The sequence below is a fragment of the Nuphar pumila genome, chromosome 8 (genome assembly GCF_984573655.1).
Source record: "Nuphar pumila chromosome 8, dmNupPumi1.hap1.1, whole genome shotgun sequence".
Taxonomy (NCBI): Eukaryota; Viridiplantae; Streptophyta; class Magnoliopsida; order Nymphaeales; family Nymphaeaceae; genus Nuphar; species Nuphar pumila.
This window is the reverse complement of record NC_143256.1, coordinates 123,381,160-123,394,628: the sequence shown is the minus strand read 5'-3', so window position 1 is coordinate 123,394,628 and position 13,469 is coordinate 123,381,160. Positions and strand designations below refer to the sequence as shown.

Here is a 13,469-nt window from a genome sequence, read left to right as displayed (position 1 = left end):
TGGACAAACCATTATAATATTATTTAATTCTTTTGTCTCCTTGAACCATATTTCGTCTCTTATCTTGCAAGTTGCACACATGTGCAATATCTTTTAAGAGAAAATATTTTCTTAAGATAATTCCATGCATTGTTTTCATATTCGAATTTAACAAGACTTGAACACTTCTTAATGTCAATGCTACTAATGAGCCAAGACATAATTTTGGCATGTTTCATTCTTCATTCCTTCAACTTCTTCTCATAAGTGATCAATGTCTTATTTTTCTCAACCTCCATAAGAGGTACCTCTTTCTCACCTTCTACTTTAGTAAGAATTAGTTTGGGTTCCGGATTGGCCCCATCCACTAATCCCCACAACTTTTTTTTTCATATGAGATGCTTTATAATTGAAACCCATGTTACATAGTTTGAATTATCGAGTTTGGTGGGTTTTATGGGGACATTTTCATTGTCATCCATTTTACAAGGGTAAAGATAAGACAAAAAAGGACTAGAGAGAAGCAGAGAAAGTATAAAGGAGAGAACAAAAGCAATGGTGAAAATCACGAGCGCTCTACCATCAATCTAATGCCACCGATCAAGTGCACAAACACTCCTTTTCCACGCAAGCACCACCAACCTATTTTTTGAAAAACAATCACGACCTTACCACGCTTGAATAAAGAATTGACAATAGAGTTTTAATATTTTTAAATTTGTAGTGCCACACTTCTCAATGTACCGAAAACAATTTCAGCTTGATCACCAGGCTCTGATATAATGTAAAGAAATGAGAACCTCCAATAATTTTCTCCAAGTCACCAAAGTGGATACACAAAAGATCTACAATAAGATCCACAAAAATAGTAAGATGAACACACAAAGAACCATAAATAGGCTCACTTACAAAATTCACTTGATGGGCACACAAGAAACACTCACAAATATAAAAAATATTGTTTTTATTCAAGTGGAATCCATGCAAGAAGCATTCATGAAGAGGGGATTCATCCCCCATTAATACACAAAGTGGGAGCTCCATAGAGTCGTTGGACCTGGTCCAACAGCTCTAAATAGAGCCGTTGGACCAGCCTCCAATGACTCTTGACTAGTCAACCAATGTGTTGACTAGTTCAATAAGAACTAAAAAAATTTAAAATAAACTAATCTAGTTCTAACCTAGTTACCTATATATATAAATACATATGTATTTACACAATGGATCTACATTTTTAACACTTCTATATATGTGTTGACCTTGAGTGAGTTGTGTCAGATCCTGTCTAATCTGAATTTGGAAGAGGTCTGGCCCATTCTTATGCCGAACATGAAATTTCGTCTGGACTGAGATTTGCTTCTCCGAAGGTAGTTTCTGGATATGGATCAACCTTAAATCTGTTCCAGTGTTAATATATATATATATATATATATATATATATATATATATATATATATATATATATATATATATATATATATATATATATTCAGTGTTTTATGTAAACCAAAATACCCATAAGGGGTATTTCAGTCTTTTCACATATGCAATAGGTGTCGACCCTCTAGGGGCAGACTCAGAAAATGTTTTTTTATTCTTTTTATTTGTTTTCTTTTTATTATTCATTCAATGGCTATATTTATAGCCATTGGGGCTGGTCCAACTAGTCGTTCGACCAGTCCACTTGGGTCCTTGAGTGCTTATTTAAAGGCACTCTCCCTATTGTATTCTTCAATGCTTTTTCCAAGCATTTTTCAAGTGTATATATATATACATTATTTATTTATTTATTATGTGTTGTGCTTACCCTTGGTGACTTTCGTGTGCACTTGTAGTGTTCTCGTGATTGTTCTCACTTGGTTATTGTATTGTCCTTTGGTGGACTTGTGCAATATCCAATTTTCGCACTTGTGGAGGGGTGACAACCAATTTTCCTATAACGGTTGGGTTACATCAAGGATCTGCTTTAAACCCTTTCCTATTTGTTATAGTGATGGATGAGCTTACGAGATCAATTCAAGAAAATGTGCTGTGGTGTATGTTGTTTGCTGATGATATTGTTTTGATTGATGAGTCTAGAGCTGGGGTTAATGCTAAGTTAGAATTATGGAGACAGACATTGGAAGCAAGAGGTTTTAAGTTGAGTAAGAGTAAGAGAGAATACATGGAATGTCGGTTTAGTAAGCAACGAAGTAATGATGAGAGTGTAGTGAAGCTTGGTGAGCAAGAAATACCGGTGGATGATTGTTTCAAATATTTGAGATCTATCATTCAAAAGTGTGGAGAAATTGATGGAGATGTAAATCATAGGATAAAGGTTGGGTGGATGAAATGGAAAAGTGCAACTGGAGTGTTGTGCGATCGTAGAATGCCATTGCGGTTGAAGGGAAAGTTTTATAGGACGACTATTAGGCCTGCTTTACTATATGGTACGGAATGTTGGGCTGCTAAGAGACATCATATTCAAAAAATGAGTGTAGCTGAGATGCGTATGCTTAGATGGATGTGTGGAAATACAATAAAAGATAAGATTCAGAACGAGGAGATACGTAAGAAAGTAGGTGTTGCACCCATTGAAAATAAGATGAGAGAGAATCGTTTACGGTGGTTTGGACATATTCGGCGAAGGCCTAATGATGCTCCAGTTAGAAGGATGGAGAAATGGGAAAATATATTAGTTAAAAGAGGTCGGGGTAGGCCTAGGAAGACATGGATGGAGGTGATAGGAAAGGATATGAATGCTTTGAACCTCACCAAGGACATGGCATTGGATAGAAATGATTGGAGGAGAAGGATTCATGTGGAAGACCCATAATGATTTTCTTTTTTGGTTCATATCGCCGACCCCAATTATTTTGGGATGAAGGCGTAGTTGTTGTTGTTGTTTTTGTTTGGTGGACTTGTGCACTCTTTATTGTTTCTTGTTATGCTACATGAAAAATATAGGCATTGATTTAATTTATAGGAGGCTCTCCCAGCATCCTTTTTTAGAATGATGGATATAGTTCTTATGTTCTTCAGTGAAAAAATTAATCAAAGCATCAAACATGACAATGCACTTGATACACAACATCAAGTTTAATTGGTGGCAACTTGTATAAATACATCTGTCAAAAGCAGTATAAAATGCCTAATCTTCCTTCATATGTATACAGTACATAGTTACAACTATTTCATTTGCGTCATCGGTAATATCTGACACCAATCATAAAGTGGTTTTCCTTTGGTTTATCTTTAACAAAAGATACATGTCATAAGCGGGTCATTTTTCTTATTGTTTTTCTTTTACGGCTATTCTTCTATCTTGTGCAATTCTACTTTAGTGGCTATTGGGCCACATCCCAATCAGCTTCAAATACCTGACATATGATGGGCAGGCTTCACACAAAAAGTTGGACATAAGCCTGATATACTGAGGTCTAAGCCAATCCTGATAGATATCAGATCATGCATGCAATTCTTTTAGTGGGCCTGGCCTGAATACATACCCCAGATACATATCATATCGGGCCTTAATTCTGGCACAAGTTCCATGTGCTAGACCTGGGTCTGGGTGGATTAGCTAAAAAGCTTGTGTGGCCTGGACCTGTTAAAATGTAAACTCTAATATATATATATATTATTTAATATTATTATATTTTCTTTTATTATTTTCTTTTTCTATTTTTCTTTATTTTCTTTTTTAGCATCTAGTTTAATAGAAACTAGATATTTGATCCAGTCAAGTTCCTGTTGGAACTTGACTATGCAAATAGCTGTTGGACTGTAGTCCAACAGCTATAATAAATGCTGTTGGACTATAGTCCAACAGCTATAATAATAAATGTTGTTGGACTGTAGTCCAACAACTATATTAAGAGACGTTGGAATCCAACGTCTCTTTTGGAGAGCTCAAAATGAGCTCTCCTCTCTCCCACTTTTTTGTATATATAGGGGTGAACCCCTTCAATGTATATTACCATACTTCTTAAGCATTTTGTTCATGAATAAAGTATTATTTATTTTTCAAGTGATCTTCCTTTTATACCCTTTCAAGGGTCATGCTTGTAGTGTCTCCAATAGACACTTGTTTGTGAGTTATTTGTGCATTTGTTGAAGACCACCATTTCATTACATGGTATCAGAGCTACGAAATCCTTAGATCTTGAAGTGCTTCCGCCTCGATTTCCGTGCCACATTTACAAAAGGTGTTTCATCACCTTGTTCTTGACTCAAGAAGATTTGTTTGAAGAAAGGCGAACTTGTGCTACAAAATTTTTTTGTTTTGTATCCTCTCTTATTCCTTTGTCTACTCTTTTTCTTTTCTTTTTATTTTTCTCTCTCTCTCCTCCTATTTATTCCTCTCTTACCCTTGTAAAAGATGGATGACAATGATAAGATCACCATCATTCCTATGAAGCTAAATGATACTAACTATGTAATGTGGGCTTCGATTATGAAGCACCACATTTGGGGAAAAGGTTTATGAGGGTATAGTGGATGGTTCCGATTTGGAACCTAAACTATCTCTTACCAAGAAAGAGGGTGATAAAGAGGTTCCTCTAACGGAAGAAGAGAAGAGTAAGGCATTAGCCACTTATGAAAAGAAATGGAAAGAATGGAGGATAGGGCATGCAAAAATTATGTCATGGCTCATCAATAGCATAAACATTAAAAAATGCTCTAGTCTAGCTAAGTTTGAGCATGCCGATAAGGCTTGGGAATACCTCAAAAACATGTATTCCCTTAAAGATATTGCACATGTATGCAATTTACAAGATAAAGTTCGGACAATGACTCAAAAAGATAAAACTATTCGAGAATATTATAATGAGTTGTCTGAACTTTGGGAAGAGTTGGCGCTTTTTGAGCCCAAATGGCATTGTGCCGAAGACATCGAGCTTCGCCAAAAGCAACTCGATATGGAACATTTCTATCAATTTGTGAATGGTCTAAGGCCGGAGTTTGAATCCACCAAGTCGGCCCTTTTACATCGTGGAAAAATTCCTTCTATTGTTGATACTATAGAAGAGCTCACTATGGAGGAAAATAGACTTAGAAAAAGTACTCCAAAAGTTGATAATGACTCTGTTTTAGCTGTATCTAGACCGGGAAATCATACTCGTACTTACAAGCCGCCTCATTTTGGAAGGCAAAACGGCGACTTTGATAAAAGAAAAGTTATTTGTCATCATTGTCATGAACCGGGGCACTATAGGCCTCAATGTCCAAAGGTAAAAAGAAGAGAAGAAAAAAGAGTTGCATCTGTTGAATCTGAGTCAAAAGATCAAGATGCACCTGTGTCTATGGCTCAACTGATGGAAATCCTTCAACCTCTTCTCAAAGGGGTATCCTCCTCAACTGAAGCCTCAACTGGAGCGGCAGTTGCATCTTTCTCCGGTCCAGGTAACTTTCCTTGGCTTTTAGATTCTGGTGCTTCTTTTCATATGACCCCAAATGTTAATAGTCTATCCGAATGTCTTAAAAATAACTCAAGTGTGTCAAAGGTTTTTACAGCCGATGGCACATCTCTCGAAGTAAAAGGAATAGGATGTTTTGAAAATCTTCAAAAATCCAAAAGATTTTTTATCCCAGAAGTTAGATATATCCCTAAACTTAATTTGAATCTCTTATCTGTCTCGCAAATATCTGATTATGGATGTAATATCTCTTTCTCTTCTCATGGTTGTTGGGTACAGGGAAGCTGATTGGGGAAGGCCATAGAGAAGGAGGACTTTATTACATGGACTTTTTGGAATTACCCAAGAGTGAATTTTGTTATAATATTCAGAAATTAGAATTGGATTTATGGCACAAAAGGCTTGGCCATCCTCATATGTTTAAAATTCAATATTTTCCAAGTTTGGAAAAATTTTGTAATTTTGAAAATTTTTCTTGTAAAGACTGCATTCTTGGCAAAATGAAAAGGTTACCATTTCTTAGTAGAACTTTTGTTTCCTCACGACCACTTGAGTTAATACATTCGGATGTTTGGGGCCCCGCACTAGTTATTTCCAAAGGTGGTTATACATATTATGTCATTTTTGTTGATGACTTTTCTAGACATACTTGGATTTATTTTCTTAAACATAAATCTGATGTCTTTGCTAACTTCCAAATATTTCATAAAATGGTTAAAAATAAGTTTCAAAATGATATTTCTGTTTTTCGCACTGATTCAGGGGGAGAATTTATGTTCAACGAATTCAAAGACTATCTCAATTTACATGGTATTACACATCAAAGATCATGTCCACACACTCCACAACAGAATGGCCTAGCCGAACGCAAACATCGGCACATTATGGAAACTACTAGGACATTGCTAATTGCAAATCAAGTTCCAAAAAGTTTTTGGGCTGAAGCGGTCCTAACTGTCACCTACCTCATTAATAGGATGCCATCTTCCTCATTAAAGAATACAACTCCAATAGAAAAGCTTATTAATTTAACTCCAGATTATTCTAGATTAAGAGTCTTTGGATGCAAATGTTTTGTTTTCACCAACAAAAATGACAAACTCTCTCCTCGTGCAATCACATGTGCCTTTTTAGGATATGTTGATAATAAAAAAGGCTACAGGTGTTTCGATTTTCAAAATGACAAATTATATGTGTCAAGAAATGTATCTTTTTTGGAAAAAGAAAGCTTCTTTGAATTTGAAAAATCCAAGGATGTCACTGAATACTCGTTTTTAATTGATCCAACTTCAAAATCCAATGAATGTGATGTTGGATGTGACCTTGACAATGATCAAAGTCCTATTGTTGTTGAAAATGATGATAATGAAGAGCAAATCCATAGGGATGTTAGTCTACAATATTCAAGACGTAGAGAGCAAAATCTTCCATGTGCATTACAAAAATACTCTGAAGTCTCACCTAGAAGAACGTCTAGAATCTCTAAACCTCCAGAAAAATTTGTGTCTTATGAATCTTTTTCACCCACGTATAGGGCCGCCATTACATTAATACAATCATATGTTGAACCATCATCCTATTCTCAAGCAAAAAATCATATAGAATGGATAGAAGCCATGAAAATAGAATTGGATGCACTAGAAAAGGCCAATACTTGGACGATACAAGATATTCCTCCGGGTAAGAAACCTATAGGTTGTAGGTGGGTATACAAAGTCAAAACCAAAAGTGATGGGACCCTGGAAAGATATAAGGCCCGTTTAGTAGCAAAAGGATATGCTCAAGAGTATGGCATCGATTATGAAGAAACATTTGCTCCTGTGGCCCGTATGACCACTGTTAAAACTTTAATAGCCTTGGCCTCCATTAGAACATGGCCTATCTTTCAATTAGATGTCAAAAATGCTTTCTTGAATGAGAATCTCGTTGAAGAAGTATACATGGAAGCCCCACCTGGTATTAGTATCCCTAAGGGTAAAGCTCTTCGTCTAGAAAAAGCTCTTTATGGTCTTAAACAGGCTCCAAAAGCCTGGTATGACCGATTTAGTCATGTTATGCTTGATATTGGTTTTCAACCTTGTTTAACTGACACTGCTTTGTTTGTTAAGAAATCTGATGCAGGCATCATTATTCTTCTTCTCTATGTGGACGATATGATCATCACCGAAGGCGACAAACAGGGAGTTGCAAATATCAAATCTCTTCTTAAAACTCACTTTGAAATGACTGACTTAGGTTTATTAAGATATTTTTTAGGCATTGAAGTTGCTTATTCCCCTCGGGGGTATTTGATATCTCAATCTAAATTTGCTCTTGATATCGTTTCCAGGTCTGGAATTACAGATGATAAGAAAGTAGACACTCCAGAAGTGGTCAATGTTAAAATGAAAATTGATGATGGAGAACTTCTTGATGATCCTACTCCTTATAGACAGCTTGTTGGAGCTCTTTCTTATCTTTCCATTACTAGGCCAGATATAACTCATGCGGTTCATACAGTCAGTCAGTTTCAGCATGCTCCCACCTCCGTGCACATGGGAGCGATTTTGCGTAGTATTAGATACTTAAAATCCTCTCTTTCACGAGGACTCTTCTTGTCTGCTTCATCTTCATTAAATTTAATTGCATATACTGATGCTGACTGGGGAGGTGATCCCAATAATAGACACTCAACTACTGGTTTTTGTGTGTTCCTAAGTGAAACCTTAATTTCGTGGAGGTGCAAGAAGCAGCAGAAAGTCTCTCTTTCCTCCACCGAAGCTGAATACAGAGCCATGGCAACCACCACTATGGAGGTTGTTTGGCTCAGACGATTGCTGGCGGATATGGGAGCTAAAGCAACGCAAGCTTCAAAGATGTGTTGTGACAACAAAAGTGCGATCTACATTGCAAGCAACCGGACATTCCATGAGCGCACTAAACACATTGAGATGGACTCTCACTATGTCAGAGAGGAATACTTACATGGAACCATTGATCTACCATATGTTACATCAGAATATCAATTAGCAGACTTCTTCACCAAGCCTCTCGCTGCTCCCAGATTTCACTTCCTCTTAGACAAACTTTCGCTCATTGTACCGTAAGTTTGAGGGGGAGTGTTAAAATGTAAACTGTAATATATATATATATATATATATATATATATATTATTTAATATTATTATATTTTCTTTTATTATTTTCTTTTTCTATTTTTCTTTATTTTCTTTTTTAGCATCTAGTTTAATAGAAACTAGATATTTGATCCAGTCAAGTTTCTGTTGGAACTTGACTGTGCAAATAGCTGTTGGACTGTAGTCCAACAGCTATAATAAATGCTGTTGGACTATAGTCCAACAGCTATAATAATAAATGCTGTTGGACTGTAGTCCAACAGCTATATTAAGAGACGTTGGAATCCAACGTCTCTTTTGGAGAGCTCAAAATGAGCTCTCCTCTCTCCCACTTTTTTGTATATATAAGGGTGAACCCTTTCAATGTATATTACCATGCTTCTTAAGCATTTTGTTCATGAATAAAGTATTATTTATTTTTCAAGTGTTCTTCCTTTTATACCCTTTCAAGGGTCATGCTTGTAGTGTCTCCAATAGACACTTGTTTGTGAGTTATTTGTGCATTTGTTGAAGACCACCATTTCATTACAGGACCTAGGTCTTCCAAGTGCAGTTTGGACCTTGCACATATAAGCCATGACCAGCTCAGTATGCAGACCTACCTTAGGTTTTTTAGTTTTGCATTGAAGGGATTATTCTTGTGAAATTGACCCTGCTGTCTAACATCAAGTTCAAAATTTCATGCAGGGAGAAGCTTGAATCTTTTCTACTGAAGTCTATGGAAGGTGGTTTGATTTCTGATGGTGTTGTAGCTCAAGATATGAACCAAACTTCCTCATTTTGGCGTATTCGTGAGGTAAAATCTCATAAAGGGCTTTCAATGACAGTTTATGTTCTCAAACATTAACTGATCAATTTCTGTTTGGAATTTGGGTCAGTGGTCATGAATTTATTATAGAATTATGTTGCATACCCTAATTGGATGGCCTTCATGATTTGCCTTTTTTACAATATCTATATATATATATATATATATATATATATATATATATATATATATAGTAACCAATAACCATATGTTTTTTTTTTCAGTTCCTGGGGTAGGCTAGGGACTGGCCTTTCCCTAGTACAAGTCAAGTGCTGATTCCTTGTTAGCAAAAATGATGTGATTAAATATTGACAACTGTTTGGGATATTATTCATGGCAATTTGCATCAGAGCCACGTCACTCTTCAGTACTATAGCTACTTGTTGATGTAAACTAGAGTGCTAAGATACACAGACCGGCACAGTTTATCATGCACAGTTCATCGTTATAACTGACAACCAATGTTACAACATGAGTTCAGTCTATTTTGAGGTTGTTTAGTTGCAACATTTTGGTTAGAAAAACTGATTATTTAAGTATTGTTAAGGAAAGGTTAGGATGATCAATTTATGTCCCACTTATGTATATCTTCAATCAAAGGATCATACTTCATAGCAGTTTCTGATGATGTGTGTGACTATGGAATCTTGTCTTGCTATTCTTATTTGTCTGTCAGGAGTCCCATCTTGGGTCCTGACCCACAAATCACATGAATACCAGTTACTCTTCTGTATGGGGTCATTCAGTCTTTCTTTTAGCTAGTTCAATTTTCTTCATTTTCTTTCATGCAAACCTCTTCTTTTCCTCTACTGAATCGGTAGACATCTTTGCGTAAATCATGTAGATAATGGCCTGTTCACCTTCTAAAGATATAAAACTATCTACCACAGTTTTGTTGCTAATAGAAGAATTTGTCCAGTGGAAATTTCTATATCTGGGTTTGTAAGGATGTGTATAGTGACTCGGAAATAGTATCTGCATTGGTATACAAATCTGTTTGAAAGTGGATTTATAAATCTTTGGCCTTGAGTATTTTCCTTTTTTCTCCCTTCTTTCATGTCTGAATTTACACAATCATATGAAGCGAACTACTTGGTTCCATTGATTTTTTTCTCCCTTCCTCTTTCCCGACAAATACAACATTAGGTTAACTCATTTGATCACAGGGAATCACTGAAGCATTAATCAGAGCAGGTGCTGTCTACAAGTATGATCTATCCTTGCCTGTTGAAAATCTTTATGGGATTGTTGAGGAAATGCGGATAAAATTAGGTAATGGAAGCTTTAACATGTGCATTTCTTTTTTGTATACAAAGATCCAAATATCTCTCATTTTCTTGTTTTTTACCATTTTTTTGCTTCCTATATAGAGCTCAGTATTTGTATTCTTCATGGCTACTTTCATGCTGAAGTTGTCACTATCTCCTTCTTTAGATGACTTGTGCTAGTTTTTTATCAGGTCATTCAGCAAAAGTTCTGGGATATGGTCACCTTGGAGATGGTAATCTGCATCTGAATGTTTCTACACCTGAATATGATGACAATGTAACACAATATTGCATTTTTATACGATTCAATGATGAGATTCTTGTGATCACTTGCTTCAGTTTTGTGTAAACTTTGAATAAGATGCACTCTAGAATTCATATCCTTAAACTTTTCCAGGTCTTTTCAAAAATTGAACCTTTTGTATATGAATGGACATCCAAGTACCGGGGGAGTATCAGTGCAGAACATGGCCTGGGGCAGATGAAGGCTAACGAAATCCATTACAGCAAGCCTGCTGAAGCTGTAAAATTTATTATTTTCTTGTTTGATTTTGACTTTGAGCATGTCATAAAGTGTCCCTCTTTTTGATATAGTGATAAAGTAGCCCTTATTGGCAAATATTGTCACCATTACAAATGTATTTCTTAAACCAGAGATACATTCTATACTATATGTCAGCGATGTTTGAAAATAGCGCAATTATTGCAATTTCAAAAGCAATGTAATCTCAAAAATATCATAATATTTGCAAAATATTGCCTATTCTGAAAATATCATGGTATTAACATGTTAACAAACACGTTAATTTGTTATATATCTCTTATGTTTTTCTTTATAAATTTATATATTTTCTATATTTTAATTCTTTATCTTGTTGACATTTTCCCGAGAAATTTGTTTTAAAACAAAAAAAAAAGTATTCCAAGATTCTCCCTCTCCAAGAAGATCCTGATACTGAGATCTAAGACATTGTTTTCACATATAATTAAATCATGGAATATCTTGAAACTGTATTCTTGCATGAATTCTGTGGACTAGTGCGTCTTTCTTCTCTTTTTACTTTTCAATTCTGTTTCTTTGCATGTCCCTGCATCTTCTCTGATTATATAAGATTTTGGTTGATCAGGTGCAACTCATGGCTTCTATAAAGAAGTTGTTAGATCCCAACGGGATAATGAATCCATACAAAGTTCTTCCTCAGTCTCTGCTATCCTAGACAAGGTGACTAGTTTATGCTTGTATTGTAAAGAACAGATTCACTTAAATTCTTGGTTCTCAGGTGCTTACAGTCACTTTGTGGCTCACAGGTGAAGAAAGATACTGATGAAAATTTCTTCACATTTAATGTTCAATGACGAGAATGCTGTGTTGTGCTTTCTTTTAGAAACAATGCTGAATAAGGTTACAATTGTATCATTTAGATATGAATTGTATCAGTTGCTTTCCAATGTTGGAAGCTCAACTCTCTCTCTCTCTCTCTCTCTCTCTCTCGCGCGCGCGCGCATGCCCACGCACGCACACACACACACATAAAACTGCACAATAAGGTTTCCTACAGAAAGGTGGAGCCAATCGTGTGGACATTCGTTTCACGTTGGGAATGAAAATGGCCATTTTGTTGCCAAGTTGAGTGAAACAGATGGTCCCTGAGAGCAGATTGCAACATCTTAGTAAAAACTTTGGTGTGTCCTACACACACACACACTGCATTCTGGGTAAACCAAACCCCACAAATGTAATCTCTACAGTTTTGCTTTATAGAAAACGTTTATTAGGTGAGAAAAATGTACCAAAACTTTGTAATGAAAAAACCACACTAAGGCATCCAACAACAACAACAACAACAACTACGCCTTCATCCCAAAACAATTGGGGTCAGCGATATGAACCAAAAAAGAAATTCATTTTGGGTCTTCCACATGAATCCTTTTCCTCCAATCATTTCTATCCAACGCCATGTCCTCGGTGAGGTTCAAAGCATTCATATCCTTTCCTATCATCTCCATCCAAGTCTTCCTAGGCCTACCCCGACCTCTTTTAACTAATATATTTTCCCATTTCTCCAACCTTCTAACTGGAGCATCATTAGGCCTTCGCCGAATATGTCCAAACCACCGTAAACGATTCTCTCGCATCTTATTTTCAATGGGTGCAACACCTACCTTCTTACGTATCTCTTCGTTCCGAATCTTATCTTTTATTGTATTTCTACACATCCATCTAAGCATCCGCATCTCAGCTACACTCATTTTTTGAATATGATGTCTCTTGGCAGCCCAACATTCCGTACCATATAGTAAAGCGGGTCTAATAGTCGTCCTATAAAACTTTCCCTTCAACCGCAATGGCATTCTACGATCGCACAGCACTCCAGTAGCACTTTTCCATTTCATCCACCCAACCTTTATCCTATGATTTACATCTCCATCAATTTCTCCATACTTTTGAATGATGGATCCCAAATATTTGAAATAATCATTCACCGGTATATCTTGCTCACCAAGCTTCACTACACTCCCATCACTACTTCGTTGCTTACTAAACCGACATTCCATATATTCAGTCTTACTCTTACTCAACTTAAAACCTCTAGCTTCCAATGTCTGTCTCCATAATTCTAACTTAGCATTAACCCCAGCTCTAGACTCATCAATCAAAACAATATCATCAGCAAACAACATACACCACGGTACATTTTCTTGAATTGATCTCGTAAGCTCATCCATCACTATCGCAAATAGGAAAGGGCTTAAAGCAGATCCTTGATGTAACCCAACCGTTATCGGGAAATTGGTTGTCACCCCTCCACAAGTGCGGACATTGTTATTTAGCAAAGAAATTATGATGAACAATATATAATCTCTGATTAATAAAAAAGCATTTGAAATCATGACTTTCT

General features: G+C 36.1%; 1 protein-coding gene across 3 annotated transcripts in view; it reads left to right on the top strand.

Moving 5' to 3' along the window:
* D2HGDH (FAD-linked oxidases family protein) overlaps positions 1–12,026 on the top strand; it is a 74,653-nt gene extending 62,627 nt beyond the window's left edge. For all 3 annotated transcript variants that reach the window (XM_090016600.1, XM_090016602.1, XM_090016601.1), the window contains 6 exons: positions 9,181–9,289; positions 10,468–10,573; positions 10,761–10,846; positions 10,967–11,092; positions 11,697–11,791; positions 11,878–12,026. In XM_090016600.1, the coding sequence (XP_089872726.1) occupies positions 9,181–9,289; positions 10,468–10,573; positions 10,761–10,846; positions 10,967–11,092; positions 11,697–11,786 (517 nt within the window). In that variant the 3' untranslated portion in view covers positions 11,787–11,791; positions 11,878–12,026. The remainder of the gene's footprint in view (positions 1–9,180; positions 9,290–10,467; positions 10,574–10,760; positions 10,847–10,966; positions 11,093–11,696; positions 11,792–11,877) is intronic.
* The last annotated feature ends 1,443 nt before the right edge of the window (positions 12,027–13,469 follow it).